The 16,588-nt window shown below is 51.8% G+C and overlaps 1 protein-coding gene across 3 annotated transcripts in view; it reads left to right on the forward strand.

Annotated features, from left to right (window-relative positions):
* Positions 1 to 6,392: 6,392 nt before the first annotated feature.
* RBM19 (RNA binding motif protein 19) overlaps positions 6,393 to 16,588 on the forward strand; it is a 69,089-nt gene continuing 58,893 nt past the window's right edge. Inside the window, exons 1-14 of one of the 3 annotated variants that reach the window (XM_032706036.1) lie at positions 6,393 to 6,546; positions 7,393 to 7,575; positions 8,440 to 8,571; positions 8,792 to 8,830; positions 9,368 to 9,575; positions 10,655 to 10,932; positions 11,413 to 11,487; positions 11,739 to 11,817; positions 12,558 to 12,629; positions 13,354 to 13,554; positions 14,434 to 14,564; positions 14,959 to 15,080; positions 15,818 to 15,914; positions 16,361 to 16,471. In XM_032706036.1, the coding sequence (XP_032561927.1) occupies positions 6,511 to 6,546; positions 7,393 to 7,575; positions 8,440 to 8,571; positions 8,792 to 8,830; positions 9,368 to 9,575; positions 10,655 to 10,932; positions 11,413 to 11,487; positions 11,739 to 11,817; positions 12,558 to 12,629; positions 13,354 to 13,554; positions 14,434 to 14,564; positions 14,959 to 15,080; positions 15,818 to 15,914; positions 16,361 to 16,471 (1,764 nt within the window). In that variant the 5' untranslated portion in view covers positions 6,393 to 6,510. The remainder of the gene's footprint in view (positions 6,547 to 7,392; positions 7,576 to 8,439; positions 8,572 to 8,791; positions 8,831 to 9,367; positions 9,576 to 10,654; positions 10,933 to 11,412; positions 11,488 to 11,738; positions 11,818 to 12,557; positions 12,630 to 13,353; positions 13,555 to 14,433; positions 14,565 to 14,958; positions 15,081 to 15,817; positions 15,915 to 16,360; positions 16,472 to 16,588) is intronic. The other 2 variants (XM_032706037.1, XM_032706038.1) reach the window with 2 other exon arrangements.

A 16,588-nucleotide genomic window follows, 5' to 3' on the forward strand; every position in this document is an offset into this window, starting at 1 on the left:
CCTGGGATGGACAGGGTCTGGGAGCTGTGTCCCTGCTGTCCCCAAGCCCTGGGTGTCTGTCAGGAGGGGCTAATTTGTCTTCCCTTTTCCTCCCAGCTGTTTTTACAGCAAGTGACCTTTCAACCCTCGGCTCATCTTTTTGGAGACGATAAAAGTCTCGGGGCATCACTGACCCGCTTTTCCTCCAGCTCCCTCTCCGAGGGGAAGGTGCAGGAGCTGCAGGGTTTGGAGCTGGGATGGCAGAGATGCTGGCAGGGCTGCTCAGCATGTAGGAGTGGGGATGAAATCATTGAGGGCAAAAGAAGAGACGAAAATGCCACCTTGCCTTGCTGCAGGGAGGATAACACCCTGCTCAGGATGGGGCATATGGGAGCAGCTCTGCTGCCCTCCACCGTGTGTCAGGGCACAGATCACTCCCTTCCACGGGCTGAGGGCTGCCCTGCCCGTGTGGGTCGCTGATCCAACCCCCCCAGCTCCCCAGCAGGGATTAGCTGGGATGGGTTTCTGCCAAGTCCCGGCTGTCACTGTGTTCCCACCTTTGATCAGGAGTCGGCATTCCTGAAGTGCTCCATCTCCCACATGTTGTGCTGATCAAAGGCAGCTGTTGCCTGGACCCTCCCCTGAGCCCATTTACACACACGCACACACCCCCAAAAATACAGAAATAAAGGGAACTGAAGGTGGGTGGTGGGGGGGTGATGGATGGGGGAGAGACTGGGAAAGGGGCAGCAGCAGGAAAATCCCTCTCCCTGGTCTCCTCATGGAGGGTCCCATCCACACCTGTCAGAAGGGCTGCCATGGGCCTAAGAGAGATCTGAAGGGTGACTTGGGGCAGCTTGGGAAGAAGTTGGACCTTATCTGTCACCTGGAGGAAACAGTCCCTGGTGGGTGACAGCAGTAGACTGGGCCGGGTGCAGCTGTGGCAGAGACAGCCAGCATCTCCCATGGCTTTAGGTGGGATCAGGAGGGAGACTGGATTGACCTTTCCTTGAAGTCCACTCTAATCTCAGCAGTCTGTGTGTGCTCAGTACCAAGGTCCCTGCAGTCCCCTCTGCTGGGGACAGATGTTACTGGAGACACGTGGGCTGGTGTGATGAGCAGAGTGATGCCATGAGGGGTTTGACCTCACAGACCATCTGCAGCTCTGCCAGCCACCAGCATCTGCTGCTTCAAAGGGAGAGCAGAAAGGTCTGAGACCTGCTCTGGTGGTGGCTCCTCTCCAGGGCAAGTGTGGTCCCATTAACAGTGTTTTGGCAGATGATTTATTGTTCATTCACAGGATTTAACTCTGCTCCCCAGCTCCTGTAATGCAAAGGACTTGGATTATCTGGGGTTCCAAGACTTTCCTGAATCCTCCTTGCTGGCATCAGCAGCTTGGTTGTGCTCGATGAGATGAGGAAAATCTCCCTGGCCCTTCCTCATCCTCACACCCATCTGCTGTTACTCAGCATTACAGTTTAGCTGTGGGGCTTTGAAAAACACAGTGTCCCCCCAAAACCTGCAGATAAACAGAGGGCAGAGAGTAGGATCATGGGACACACTTGCAGACTGTTTCTTTAGCTGAGACAGCAGGTTCAGGGGAGGGTTGGTCTGGTTGAAAGCCAAATTGTGCTACCCATGGTGACATGCAGCAATCACACCCCCAGGCAAGGACAGTAGTGTCCTGTCCCTCTAGCAGAGCAGAGGGTCCAGCAGGCCAGGCTGGGCAGAGTCCAGGGGAGGGGATGAAGGCCTTCAGAAGGGCAGTTTGCCCTCCTCCTCCCTGGCCCCATCCCGTTGTGCAGCACACCGTAGGGGCAGGTGTATCAGGCAATGAGTTTCCAAGCACCAACTGTGTCATTAAAGGCAGCCTTTTATCTCCTTCAGCATTGTCAGGACAATTGGCTTACACAAGGAGGGTCCAGCCATCTCCTCTCCCAAAATCTAATGTCTGGCAGCAAAACTGAGGAGGTTCAGGCAGCATTTCCAATAGTGCTGTTAAAACAATGTTACCCACTTCAGCAGGGTGCATTGGAGGGGTGTCAGCACACAAAAACCAGGTGGTGAGTGTTGCTGGGTCACGTTCATCCCTGTCCTCACTGGTACCTGTGTGTTAATTCAACCAGCAGAAGGTCCTCAGCCAGGTTACAGCCCTCTGCAGTAATTCCCTGAGGCTGAATTTTGCTCATTACCCAGGGAAGGACTTAAGGTCTGAGTGCCAAGGAAACCAAGCACCTCCAGTGTTTACTGCCATGGAGGACTGTGGTACACTCAAAACCCCCCACAGACCCCAAACCTGCTCAGCAGCATCTTATGAGCACCAGGAGAGCTGCCTGGAGTGAGGGATCCTGTCCCAGTGAAGGTGACCCAGGCTCAGATGGATCTTACCTTCCCCAGTGTCCAGCAGTGGCCAAGGCACTCCTGATCAGACAGGCATGAAGGGCACCCCGGGGCTGTGCTCGTCCTTCCCAGGCAGGGCTGGGCCAGGGATGGCAGCACCAGCCTCCAGCCCAGGGGTGTCCAGGGCACGACACCACATCACAGCAGCTGCTCTGGCTCAGGGCCACAGCTCTGCCTGCCCGGGGTGGCACAAGTGGCACCTGGAGAAGTTGGGGGGAAACCTCTGGTACCCCTTTGGACAGCGCAGGGGCCATGGAGCAAGAGCAGCATCTCTCCAGACACCACAGCAGACTTTGATCTGACCTCTGCCTTCTCATACCTGGGGGCAGACAGGATCTGCAGCAGCTCCTTCCCTTCTCTCCTTCTCAGCAGCACTTTAACCCCGGTGCACTCACGACCCGGAGCACAATGTCAGGGCCCCTTTGCCCCTCCGCCCACACCTGCCTCTCCCCACTGACACACGGCCCTGACACCACAGTCCCTTGCCCTAACCCTGCTTTCCAAAGTTCAGTTCCCTGGCTGCAGGCAGCCCATAATACCATTTTACAGCCAGGTGACCCCTGCTCTTTGGTGCTGTGCCAGCCCCTGTCCGACCAGTTGAGGGGCCGGGCACGTAACGCGCTCCGACAGCTCGGCTGGAGGGAGCTCACGGAGGGACCACGGCTTCCCCTCCCTCCAGTGTGGGGCTGACAGAGCCATGGGGGCTTCTCTCTGCCTGGCATGGCAGGGGGGATTTGGAGGAGTGAGGGAGAAGGGACAATCATCACTCAGACCCTGCCACCAGCCCTTGGACACCCCAGCACAGAGCCACCAGGAGGCAAACCTGGTGCCTTCTCTGGGCAGCACCCTGGCTGTGGGTTGATGTGTCATCTTTGCTGGGCACATCACCTCCCTGTTACCCTCTGCCTCCTGTTGCTACAAGCCAGTTCAGGAAAAAAAAAACCTAGGCACAGTCTTTTTCCTTTCACTTCCCCACCCAGCTCCCACCCAGCCGTCTGCATCCATCCCATCCACCGCTGGGAACACCTCGCCAGGAACAGGTCCAGCACACAGTGACCCTGGGACAGGAGCATCTCACACTGGCATCACCAAGGACAACAGTTTCCATGGAGAAAAGCATCCCAAACAATGCATTTGGACTCTTTCCCTGCCTCTGCTTTGGAGCACAGGCTGTGTGACCTGCACCCAGTGACCCACCCAAGCTGGCTCTACAATGCCCGGTCTATCCCCTGCCCATGCTCTGTGCCAGCAGCAAAAGGGTTACAGATGATTTTCAGGACAGATATTTAGGTACTGGGAGCTGCTTTCCAAAACCTTCTCAGAACATACTCAAGACAGGGCCTCAGTTTCTCTCTTGTCTGCCCAGGGCTGGGATCTCAGAGCAGAGGGTGCCTGCCTTGGAGGTGCAGCAGAGCCACCAGCTGCAGGAGCAACTCTTGTCTCTCTGATCCCCTTAAAATCTCCAGTTTTTCAGAGAAAGGATGTTCTAAATCTCACATTTGTAAACTTAAAACCTTGACCCACCCTGGGGAGCAGAATCCACAAGGGAAATCAAATCTAAAGTCAGTGTGTGTGTGTAAAGCTTGTGCTTCTGTACTGAATTTTTGCATCTGGGGAGGGATAAATTTGTTGTTTTCAAAGAAGTGACATTAGTAAAGCTGAGCATCTCCACGGACTTTGCAAAACCCATGTCCTTGCATGGACACTGAGGTTTTCCTGTTGGGATCAAGAGTCCTGGTGCCTGGCTCAGTTAGGCACTGCTCTCCCAAGCTTCCCAGGAGAACTTTCTGATCCCAGGCATCCTTAGGGATCACAGCTGCAGCTGTTGAGCACTGGGCCAGGCTCTCACCTGGGGAAAATCACTCCCAATTGCAGAAAATTTCCACATTAGGAGGGAAATTGCAGCCTCAAGTGCAGCTGTGGTTGAGGACCCATGGGAAGCAGGATGGATGGACACAGCCAGGATCAATCCCTGTCCTGGCAGTGCTGGAACAGACAAGGTCAGTGCTGTCTCCAGCATGGGCAGGAGCTGGGCACTGCTGCTGGCTGCACGCAGCAGGTGAGGAGGAGATGGGGAGGGAGAGAGGGGGACAAGTGTCTTGGAGAGGACAGGGATGACAAGGGCAAGGTCTGGAAGCGTTAGTGATGGTGAGAGTGTCCTGTCAGTGCCAGCCTTCATCCCAAGTGACATCCCTGACAGCCCGGCCAAGGACGAGGCAGGAGCAGAGGGCACAGGGGGGAGGGAGAGGAGGGAGCTGTGTCCCTGTGCTGTGACACCTCACAGAGACTCCTTTGAAGGGCAGGTGAAGGGGCACAGGAGCCCCCTGGGAGCCCCCAGCTGGGGCTGTGGGAGTAGAGGGGTTTGTGCTGAGCACTTTCCCTTTGAGCAGGGCACCAGATGACATTCCCAGCACCATCCCACCCTCTCCTGCTTCCCCTGCACTGAGCCTGGCCATTGTCCCTGCTCTTCCTACCTGGAAAATAAATGTGTTTTCCTTGCTGCTCTCCTGGGGAGAGAGCATTGGTTCAGGCTGGAATCTGCAGTTAACCATCCTGCATCCCAGTCCCACCAGGACACTGGGATGTAGCAGTGGTGTGGCTGGGTCAGGGCTGCCTCCCCCAGAGAGCTCTCTGCCCTGTGTTCCCTGCTGCTCTGAGCCTTTGGGATAGGATCAGCCAGCTGAACAGGACTCAAAGGGGCATTAGGACATGATATGGGGGGGAGTGGAAAAGCTCCATGCTGGGGTGGCTTGATCTGGGCAGAGGCATCTCCATCCCTGGGGTCACTCCAGTGTGGAGCCAAACTGGGTGGGGAAGCAGTGAGGTCTGTGCTGGAGCTGAGAGATGCCCTGAGGATCTTCCTCTGGGAATAAAGGTGTAAAGTCAGATTTCGGGTCCAGGTTACTTGTAGTGCCTTGTGCAAGATGGGCAGAGCTGGGCTGAAGGGCTGTGAGCAGGAGGGGATGTTTGAAGGTGAACAGTCCTGCTTCCCCAAAGTATGCTCACCCTCCAACAATGGATCACGGAATCATAGAATATCCTGAGTTGCAAGGGACCCGCAAGGATCATGCAGTCCAACTCCTGGCCCTGCACAGACACCCCAAAAATCTCACCCTGTCCAAACACTCCTTGAGCTCTGGCAGCCTTGGGGTCATGCCCACTGCCCTGGGGAGCCTGTTCAGTGCCCAACCACCATCTGGGAGAAGAACCTTTTCCTGAAATGCAAATTAAACCTCCCCTGACACAGCTCCAGCTGTTCCTTGGGTCCTGTCCCTGCTCACAGAGAGCAGAGATCAGTGCTGCCCCTCTACTGTTCCTCATGAGGAAGTTTTATTTGGATGTTTAGGTAGAAAAGGCCCTACAGTGTTTAATAACCCTCAAGGGAGGTTTTTTTTTCCCCCACGATTTTTGCCCTCTTTTGTCCGTGGGACAACACATCTCCTGGCCATGAGGTTATTTAGCTGTTGCTTGGAGGGAAGTTGTTTTCTCTTAGAATCACAGAATGGTTCGGTTTTGAAGCGACCTTAAAGCTCAACCCATTCCACCCCCTGCCATGGGCAAGGACACCTTCCATAGACCAGGTTGCTCCAAGCCCTGTCCAACCTGGCCTTGGGCACTTCCAGGGATGGGGCAGCCACGGCTTCTCTGGTCCAGACCCTCTGTCCCCCTTCCCTCCTCGCTCCTTCGTGGCTTTTAGAGCAGCGGGGGACTGCGGCTTCCGCTCGCTCAAGCCCAACAGCGCCGGTGGGAATTCGGCTCCGTGACCGCCCGGAGCCGGGACCGGCGGGCGCCGAGCTCCCTCCTGCGGCCCCGCCGAGCAGCGCAGACAGGCCGGGGGACCGCAGCCGCGCACCTCGGGGAAACCCGGGGGTGATCAGAGGGATTCTCCCCCGTATTCCCCCCCTCGCCGCCTGTCGCTGTCCCCCGGTGCCACAGTGACGCTCCCCCTGCCACCCGCAGGGCCCCGTTGCTAAGGGGCCGTTGCTAAGGACCAACATCCGGGTCCCACCGCGCCCCCGGCCCACGTGACCCGCTGGGAACATGGCGGCGCCCACGGCGCAGCGTGCGCGGCGCTGAGAGCGGCGGGTCCGAGCGCTCCGGGCTCCCCTCCCCGCGGGTCCTGTCGCTGACATGTCGCGGCTTATCGTGAAGAACCTCCCCAATGGGGTGAGACCGCCGTGAGGTTGCGGAAAGGGCCGGTGGAAGGGGTGTGGCGGGTGTAGAGACGGGTCTGAGGGAACGCGCCGGGGGGAGGAGGGTGGGAGGGCAGGGAGAGGCACCGGGAGGGGACGGGGGTGAGCGGGGAGGTTCGCGGTCAGGGAGAGGCACCGGGAGGGGACGGGGGTGAGCGGGGAGGTTCCCGGTCAGGGAGAGGCACCGCGAGGGGAGGGGGGTAAGCGATGTGGTGGGGACGGGGGTGAGCGAGAAGATCCTCTCGGGGGGGGGAGAGTTCTCGATTCGGGATGGGGAGAGGAAGATGTTTTGATGGGGGAGCAGCAAGATGTCCTGGCGGAAGGGGCTCTAAGAGGATAAGAGATTGTGAAGATGTACTGGGACGGAGGTCTTCCTGGGAGAGCGTGGGGATTCCCTCGGGGATAGGATGGTGGGGGACGTTGGGCAGGGAGAGCTCCTGGAGTAGTCAGGGAGGTGCCCTGGGGGGCTGGAAGCAGCGTGTGGAGGTGCTCCAGGGCAGGGGAGCTGGCAGCCCCTCAGGGTAGGGGAGCAGAGCTTGTTGTGGCCATTGCCCTTCCCTCGGTGTCTGGAGGTGGGTACAGGTGCCCACTGTGCTGCTCTACCACAGTCAGGTCCTCCACAGGATCCCACTGTGTTCCCTGTCTGTCCATATAGGGGATTCATGGAGGAGTGAAGGGATTTGGTTTCCACTGTGTGGTTCCTACAGCCCTTCAGAAGCCCTTTGGTAGAGAACATTTTGTTTTGGACTTGTCCACAAAGCATCTCTGTATTTGCATTCCATGGCTGACATCCCTTCTCGCTGTCCTTCCTCTTTCCCAGATGAAGGAGGATCGCTTCAGGAAACTGTTTGCTGCCTTTGGAACACTGACTGACTGTTGCTTGAAGTTCACCAAGGATGGCAAGTTCAGGAAATTTGGCTTCATTGGCTACAGGTCTGAAGATGAAGCTCAAACGGCCCTGAAGCATTTCAACAAAAGCTTCATAGACACTTCCAGGATCACGGTGAGTTGGTGCTGAAAAATTATCTCCTTGGGATTTTTTTAGAAGGTTTGGTGTTGAAGATTTTGGTGGTCTTAGAGGTGAATAGCTGGGATCAGGGAAACCTGAAGGTGAAGGTCTCTGCAGTAAAGCAGCAAAGCCTGGTGCCAGCTCTCCTTGCTGGAGTCTCAGCAGGTGCTGGGTTCAGCTGGGCTGTGGTTGTGCATAGCACTGATTTCAGGGCTGGTTGGAGCAGCACAGTCAGATTTTGAGCTGTCATAATCCAAAATTTTGAATTTCAGCTCGTTTTTTCATTTCAAATCTTGCTGTTCTGGATAGAGAATGATTCAGGATAAACAGGATAACTTATTTGACTTGACTTGCATCAGGAACTGTAGTTACAGGACAAGGGGGAATGGCTTCAAATTGAAGGAGGGCAGGTTTAGATTAGGTATTAGGCAGAATTTTTTCCCTGTGAGGGTGGGAAGGCCCTGGCACAGGTTTCCCAGAGAAGCTGTGGCTGCCCCATCCCTGGAAGTGTCCAAGGCCAGGTTGGATGGGGCTTGTAGCAACCTGGTCTAGTGGAACATGTCCCTGGAACAACATGAACTTTAAGGTCCCTTCCAACCCAAACCATTCCAGGATTATGTGATGATATTACTCTGCTTAAATGAGCACAACAAAGTGGTTCCCATGTTTGATTGTTTCCCATGATTGAACATGTAGCTCTGTGCTTTTAAAATGAACACCTGTATGAAGTTACCTGTTCTCCTGCTCACACCCTCCATCCCTTTAGAGTTGCAATAAAGATTCTTGAGTGAAGTTATCCAGCAGTTACAGAAGCAGACTCTTGAACATGTGTTTAATTAGAGATCTGATTCTTTCCAGGTGGAGTTATGCAAGTCTTTTGGTGACCCTTCAAAACCCAAAGCGTGGAGTAAACACTCTCAGAAGGTTCCTGCCTCAGAAAAACAGACAGAGAAGCCTGTGGCAAGTGCAGCTCCTGCAGCCCCAAAGAAAGTGAGTCTTGCCTGATCCCTTGAGGCTCTGATGTGTGTCAGTGATGTGGCAGAGAGAAGGTTGGCCTGGTGTGTGGAGAAGGGGACAGAACAGCTGGGACAGTGGATGTTGGAGTCCTGGTTCTGGGATTTTCTGCCTTGGGATCTCTGTTCCCTAGGCCATTATGTTCCCTGAAATTGGCTGTGCTTCTAATAAGCCTTTCTAATTTTTTTTCCCCAAGGATAAAAAGAAGAAAGATCCCACGGATAACTTGAAGGAGGTGAGCTGAGGTTGAATTGCAGTCCCTACATTCTTGCTTCTACTAACAGCAAGAGTTGAATAGTTCCTTTCTGTACTCCTTCCCATGCTATTAATTCAGGCTGTGACAGTCCAATTCTACTGCAACAAACCCTCATTTTAACAGCCCCAACACTGGGGTCCAGTCTTTTAATTGTCAGCTACTCCCATGTGACCACACACTACATCCAGGACAATCCTGTTTTGACATTTCTGGGTTTTAACCATGTGCAAGATTTTTCACATTTAACTTCCACATTATTTGCTCTTTTTTATGTTTCATTTTCTTTTTTAAAGTACTTTCTAAAAAATGAATTATAAAAAAAAAAGTCTTCATGAGAGATCTCATGAAGACTTTAATCACTTTAAGGGCTCAGCTTGTCAGTGTAAATTGAACTCTCCTTAAGGGACTTTTGTTTTTACTTTGCTGGAAATGAGGGGATATCTTTATTTCAAACTCAACTACTAGCTTTCCTGTGTCTGCCTTCACAGCTTATCTGCTTGGTTTCTTTTTTAACAGCTGGAAGAAGATAAAAAATTCCAGGAGTTCTTGGTGGTTCACCAGAAACGGTCTCAGGTGGCCACCTGGGCTAATGACACTTTGCCAGAGGAGCCCAAGAAGAGCAAACCAACAGCAGCAGCTGATTATCTCAACTTTGATTCTGATGAGTCTGAGGAGCTGAGTGAGGATGGGGATGAGCCCTCTGAAGATGAGGAGGAAACTAAAGGTAGAAAAAGGAACTGTCACCCTTTGGTTGTGGTGACTGTGAGGGCAGAGGTGCTGACAGGACCCAAATCAGAGTCCTTCCTCCACACAGAGACACTGTAACAAGGAAGGTGGTTCCTCAAGCATGATGCTCATTCTGTGTGCTGTGGATGTATGGTTGTTTTCCCAAATTTGGGGAAATGTGGGAAATGCAGTTTGTGATATTTTCTGATATTAAGCATCTGTACCTACCCCTGGGTCCTTAGGGCTGTGTTAGGGAAGAGAACGGGGCAAAAAGTCTGCACCTTTCCCTTAAATGCTCTCCTAGCCTGCAGCTACTTTCATCCCTGGGATTTCCAGAGCTGGATGTGGTTTCTGTTTATTTAATAACCTGTCTGTGAACTTATCTAGTCTGCCTTTGATTGCACATTTCTGGAAATGGTGTGTGCTTGGACCCTGTTGGGGTTGATGGGAAGGGGCAGAGTTCAGTATCTTGGATCCTGAAAAGAAAACTGGAGTAGTGGGTTAACTTAGAAGACTGGGAAATCTGGACTGCAGTCCAGTGTATGTCTTTTAGAATCCAGTGTCCCTGCAGCAGTGATGGGTGTGGTTTTGGAGCCTTCCTCCCTCCCTCCATGGTATTTCCTTATGCTGTTCTGTTGGAGTGAACAGCATTTTCCCTGCTGCTCCTCTTCTCCCTTTGGGTAACTCAGGTGTAGGTGTGACTTGGGAAGGGGTGGAGGGGTGTTTTGGAGGAACAGCTTCCTCTGTCCTGCTCCTTGCAAAACTAAACTGAACATTTTAAAACCTTCTCTGTGGTCTGCTTGGAGTATTTAGTTAAAATTGTGACAAAATCCCTTGTCATGGAGTTCCTCCATCTCCTCTCTAATTTGTTTTATACATGAACTGTTGCTTTGAAAAACAAATTGTCAGCCTGGAAGTGCTGAGATAAAATTGCTCTGCTGTTCTCAAGCCTTTCCTTCCCATGGAAAGGGTAGAGGAAGGTGATTGTCATGATTGTGCCAGTTTCTCAGCTTTTCTCTGGCTGAGGAAAGAGCAGCAGCATCTGTGTGCAAAACTTCTCTGTTCTCTCCTCCCCAGCAACAAAGAAAGGAGGGAAGAAGGCAGCTAACAGCAAAGACCTCTCAGATATGGAGTACCTGAAATCTAAAGTGGTGAAGGATTCTTCCTCCTCCTCCAGCACAGAGGAAGAAACAGATACTGAGGAGGAGGTGGAAGAGGAAAGTGAGACTGAGGAGGATTCAGGCATTGCAGAAACCATTGGCACCTGCACAGATAAAAAGGGGAAGGTAAAAGCCCAACACACACAGCAAGAGACACCAGTGGAGAAGAAGAAGAAAAAAGGATCTACAGTAGAGGTACAGCTGAATTAGACTTTTGTCTTCTCTAAAGCAGGAGCTTTATGGGTAGTGTGTGTCTGTCAGTCTCTCCAGGGGTGAGCTGAAGGCCTGTGAAGGCTGCAGGACTCTCTGTGTACCAACTGGTTTGGCTCACTGGGTGAGAGCCATTAAAAAAAATCTCTTCTTAGGAATGAATTCCTAGAGATCAGCCTTCCAAACAAGTGCTGCTAGTGCCTTTTTTCAGAGGCTTTCCTGTTTTTCCCTGTGTCCATCCCTGTCTGTATAAAATGCTGTCCTGCAGAACTCAGTGTCAGTGATGGGGTTTGACTGTCCCACCCTCCCAACCTGCCCCCCAGGCTGTTGTGGTGATGAGAATCTCTCGATATTCCCTCCCACTCTTCAGCCTCCTGTTTGTTGGACAAGACCAGCTTGTTGTGCTGTGATTTTTCTTCTTTCATTCAGCTTTTTCTCCTTTGTTTTCCCCATCCTTGTGTGCAGAACCAAGGCAGCTCAGCAGAAGCCAGCACCCCGTTCACCGTGAAACTTCGCGGTGCCCCCTCGAACATCACTGAGGCAAGTTTTTTCACCCAGCTGGGGATGGAGGCTCCAGGGGGGGGTTCTCAACATGATCTTTGCAGAGACTTTTCACTTATGGAGCAGTTTTGAGGTTGTGTGGGCAGTCAGGGAAACTTTAGGACTGGCTTTGTGCAGGGACGTTTTGTTGCACGGGGTGTTTTTTTATGCTGGATATAAAAACCTAAGTCTGCAACTTGCTGCTTCCTGCAGCTGAGAACTTATTCAGACAATTTTAATTCTTCCTGCAGGAAAAGATTCGTGAGTTCTTCTTGCCTCTGAAGCCAGTGGCAGTTAGGATAGGAAAAAACACCCAGGGGAAGAATTCAGGTAATGTCTATGTGTGGAAGGGGGGGGTGGACCTGTGAGTTAGGGGACCTCTCAGTCCTTTTATCTGCTCTTCTTATCTGCAGTTTCAAAGCACTGGCTTGTGTCCTGATTATTCCAGACCTTTCTGTGACTTTGCAGCTCTCCTGCCCTACTTGCTGTCCATAGGATGCCCGGGGCAGAGTAGTGTTGGCTGTGCTCCCTTAGGAGTAGCTGTAGGATCTGCCTCCAGAATTTTCCTAAACATCCCAAACCATGCCAAGGAAAGGCCTGTTCCCCTGGGATAGCTGCAGCAGCACCCAGGGACTGTGCTGACCTGTGTTTATGGGCTGCAGGGCAGCCTTTAGCCAAGGTGGGTCTCCTGACAGGCTGTGACTGCTGGAGGTGCCTGTGAAAGAGTTTGGAGCAGGTTCCTGGAGTTGTCAGGGAGCTTTGCTATGTGGTCTTTTCCTTTAATAGCCTAAAAAACAGATGCACCTTTTATTTCCTCCTGGAGATACCTGTAAAAGCCTCCTTCAGCTGTTAAGTTGGGCTTCTTTGATTTGTATGTAGAGAATAAGCTTTTTAAAGGCAGCCTTCCAGTCGGACGTGGCCATTTTCAGGCTGGATCGAAACTTTAATGGGAGCTGAATGCTTTATCTATAGGAATCTATATTAGAGAAAGCCCAATTCACCCTTAATTAGCCAATTAGTGGCTGTATGTTCCCCACATGATGCTCAGTTGAACGTTTCCTTCCTCCAAGGTTACATCTTTGTTGACTTGAAGAGTGAAGCAGAAGTGCAGAGGGCCTTGAAGAGAAAAAAAGAATACATGGGTAAGGGCTGTTTGTTCCTCCTTGTTCTGGCTGATGCCACTGGCAGGGTGCTCAGCTGCTGGAGTGTTCACTGTAGGAGTATCTCCTGTTGTTCAGTTTTTCCCAGGCAGATGGTGGGGGTGGTTCCTCTGCTCAGCCCACACGGGATAAACCCGGTGCCGTGTCAGGAAGAAGTGACTGAACTGTGCCTGTTCCTCTTGGGCCCCCGTGTTTTGTCCTGTGCTCGAGGTGTATCTTGTTCTTGGGATAAAAGTGATGTTGTTTCAGTCTGGTTGGGATCTGTACAAACAGTTCTGTAAGCCTGTGCTTGAGACTTGTGCCTGTCCTTAGTGGAACTACTGAAATTAGTTTTGCAAAACCCACATGCAGAATGGGAACAGCTGCTCGGGAGCCTGGCTGGCACAGGCAGAGGGGCTGGAGCTCCCTGAAAGGAAGGGAGACTGAGGAGTTGTTGATAGCCTGATTTTTATGAGGACTGATCTCTTGTAGCCCCCCCCCCCGCTTTTTTTGTTTGTTTGTTTGTTTTAAATCAGGCAGAGTCCTGCTCAGAGCTTGTGGGATTGGGATTGTAATTGCTTGTGGGATTGGGATTGTAATTGCTTGTGGGATTTGGACTGTAATTGCTTGTGTCACTGCTGTAACCCTGGGCTCTTTGTGCCTTGATGCTGGTTACCCATAGCCTCTGGAAGCACCTAACATGTCTCTGTGTGTGGTTGTGGCTCAGGTGGACGATGTGTTGAGGTCTCCCGATGCAGGAACACCCCAAAAGAAACTGTTCCAGCAAAACCCACCAACCAGCCATGGCAGAGAAGGCTGAGGGATGATGAGGAGGAAGAGGACTTGTCTGAATCAGGGAGACTCTTTGTCAGGAATCTTCCCTTTACGAGCACCGAGGAGGACTTGGAGAAGATCTTTTCAAAGTATGGTGAGTGTTTGCCCTGGGACTGAGACTTGCAGGGCAACATCTTTCCTTTGGAAACACAGAGGTTTTCGTGCTGGGTGTGAATGGACAAAGCTCCATGTCCCACATCTCTTGAGTATGGCCCAACTCTCATCATCTTTATTGCCTGTTGTGGTGGGGTGTGCTTGGCAGGAGACTTATAGATGCTGCAGGTAAGAGGGGAATCTCTGAGATACACCCCAAGTTTGTTTGGAGTGGCAGGTGGAAGCTTGGAGATTGCCTTTTCTACCTTGAATTTAAGCAGATTTAAGGCTGGTTTTGCATAGCCTTTGCATCTCCTGGGGACAGAGAGGGTTAGGTTGTGGGAGGACTAAGACTGAAGATAAATGCAGCTGCTCAGAGCTCGCCTGGTTTGTGTCATGTGTCAGAACCCTGTGAGCTGCCACGTGGTGCACAACCAGGCTTGGGGTGCTTTTGTTGGGCCCACCTTGTCAGCCTGCAGCTCCTGGCTCAGGTTGGTGGCTCCCCACACACCCTGTGCAATATCCAGAGCTGCTCTGCCCTCCCTGGCTCCCTTATCCCTGGCTGTGTCTGGGAGATGCCAGTTCAAAGTGTTACCCTTCCCATCCCCATCAGAGGCTCAGATTGGACAGCAGGGTTCACAGAAAGCATTGTTAAACATCATAAGGGGCTGCCCAGGGAGCTGGTGGAGTCACCATCCTTGGAGGTGTTCAAGAACCAACTGGACATGACACTTAGTGTCATGATCTAGTTGACAAGGTGGAGGTCGGTCTCAGGTTGGACTCAGTGATCTCAGAGCTCTTTTCCAGCCTAAATGATTCTGGGATCCTGTGTGGTGGCTGTTCAGGGACATCTCTCACCATAAAGCCTTTCCTCCTGCAGGGCCCCTCTCGGAGATCCATTTCCCTATTGACAGACTGACCAAGAAGCCCAAAGGATTTGCTTTCATCACCTACATGATTCCTGAGCACGCTGTGAAGGCCTTTGCAGAATTGGATGGGCAGGTGTTCCAGGTACAGAACTGATGGTTTTCCTGTGCTGTTGGGCTGCAGCTGCTGGGAATGTTTGTTACTAACATGGCCAAGAGTTTCCTTCTGTGCTTTGCTGCACAGGCTGAGTCTCTTCTGCTGTGCTGTGTGGGAACACAGGTGCTTTTGGTAGAGTAGCTTGGTTTGAACAGCCTTGCAGGCACCAGAATCCTGGTAGAGGTGGGGAAAGAGCTCCAAATCTGTCTCTTATGTGGCCTCTCTGACTTGCAGCCATGTCTCCTTTGGGAAGGAAAGTTCCCTCCTTCCACCTTGGCTGTTTATCTAGCAAAGGTGCCAGAAAATTTCCTCCACTCTACTTAGCTCATGGACTTCTGTGGGTTATTTCAAAGCTGCTGGACCTCTTCTTCCTCTCTTCTAGGGCAGGATGATGCATCTTTTACCATCCACGATCAAAAAGGAGAAAATCGAAGATGGGGATGCAGAAGAATCTTCCTCCTACAAAAAGCGCAAAGAGGCCAAGGACAAAGCCAACAGTGCCAGGTACAACACAACCTGCCAAATTCCCAAGTGGCAGAAATGCATGTGGGGTCTTTGCAGGGCTGTATAGATTCCCAAAGTCAATAAAGCATTTGCTGTGCAGCTCTGTTTCCTTTGTCTCTTACCCACGTGACTCCTCTGTTCAAGTAGTTCAGGGAGCAGCAGAAATTGAGAAAAACAGGGGTTTGAATGGCTTTGTGTGTGAGTTTATTTCTCTGGTGTGTAATAAAAGTTGGTCTGTAATTCTTCAGGGTGGTGATTTCAGGTCAGTTGGGTCTCTCTCCTCTACTTGGCCACCTGTATTCCTAAAACTTGTAGGAACTTTATCTTGCTGTGTGACAAATTAGTTTGAAAGAAGCGTCCAATACTTTCTGATTTAAAGGGAAAGAGATGCAACCTTGCTTGCATGGGCTTTGTGGTTTTAGGAAAACAGTTGGAAAGGTGTGTTCCTCTGAGCCAACACCTGAAAACTCCCAGCTGTAGCTGCAGAGCTGTGACCAGTGAGATCTAGGGAAGAACAGCTCAGCTGTCTGCACTGCTGCCTCTCTGTTTGCCCTCCAGACATGCCTCCCTCATCCTGTCAGTTCTCTAAGGATATTCCACCCTTCTTTCTCTCTGACTCTTCATTCTGGCTGCTCATGGTGTCATTCAAGGCTGTTTTTCCCAAGAGTATGAACTAGAGAGCCCTCAGTGGAAGAAGGGGCTATATGACTGAACCTGACCCTTGTTTGTCTCTGCAGCTCTCACAACTGGAACACGCTGTTTGTGGGGACCAACGCTGTGGCTGATGCCATGGCTCAGAAGTACAATGCTTCCAAAAGCCAAGTGCTGGATCCTGTGAGTTGGGTTATTCATCAGCTGGGGTGGGAGATCCCTTTCTTACCTGTTTCTTTGTTGTCCTGGTCTCATTGTACCCCAAAAGCCCCCGTGCTTCCGTGAGGCTGAGAGGTCTGTGGTGCTGTAGCACCTCTGTGGGATCTGAGCCCATCAATCCCTTTGTCACTAGGACAGTGACACTCCCAGCCCTCTTTCCCACTCTGCTTTTCTGTGCCTGAATTTTGTGTTTCTACATAACCAGCAATTGATGGGAATTTACACCTGAAAGCTCAATTCCTTCCTGGAAACTTTGTTTTGCTTTGGGAAGTGTTCAGATTCCAACAGCAAAACTTCCAGCAGCTTCAGAGGAGCTGGAGCATTTTACCTTTAAGCTTTCTGCCACATTTCCTTTACATCTGCTTCTTGGAGCAGCAGGAACAGCAGGTGACTGACATTCTTGCCTGCAGGAGAGTAAAGACAGCGTGGCAGTGAGAGTTGCTCTGGGAGAAACCGAGCTGGTCCAGGAAATTCGCCGGTTCCTCATTGAAAACGGAGTCAGCCTGGATTCCTTCAGTCAGGTGAGGTGCTCAGCTGGAGGCAGCAATGTGGACCTACCTCTTCTAGTCCCGGTGTCCTCATCTCTCTGTGAAACTGGTAATTAAATCCTCACCATCTTGCAGGATTGAACCCTTAGG

The sequence above is a fragment of the Chiroxiphia lanceolata genome, chromosome 18 (genome assembly GCF_009829145.1).
Source record: "Chiroxiphia lanceolata isolate bChiLan1 chromosome 18, bChiLan1.pri, whole genome shotgun sequence".
Lineage (NCBI taxonomy): Eukaryota > Metazoa > Chordata > Aves > Passeriformes > Pipridae > Chiroxiphia > Chiroxiphia lanceolata.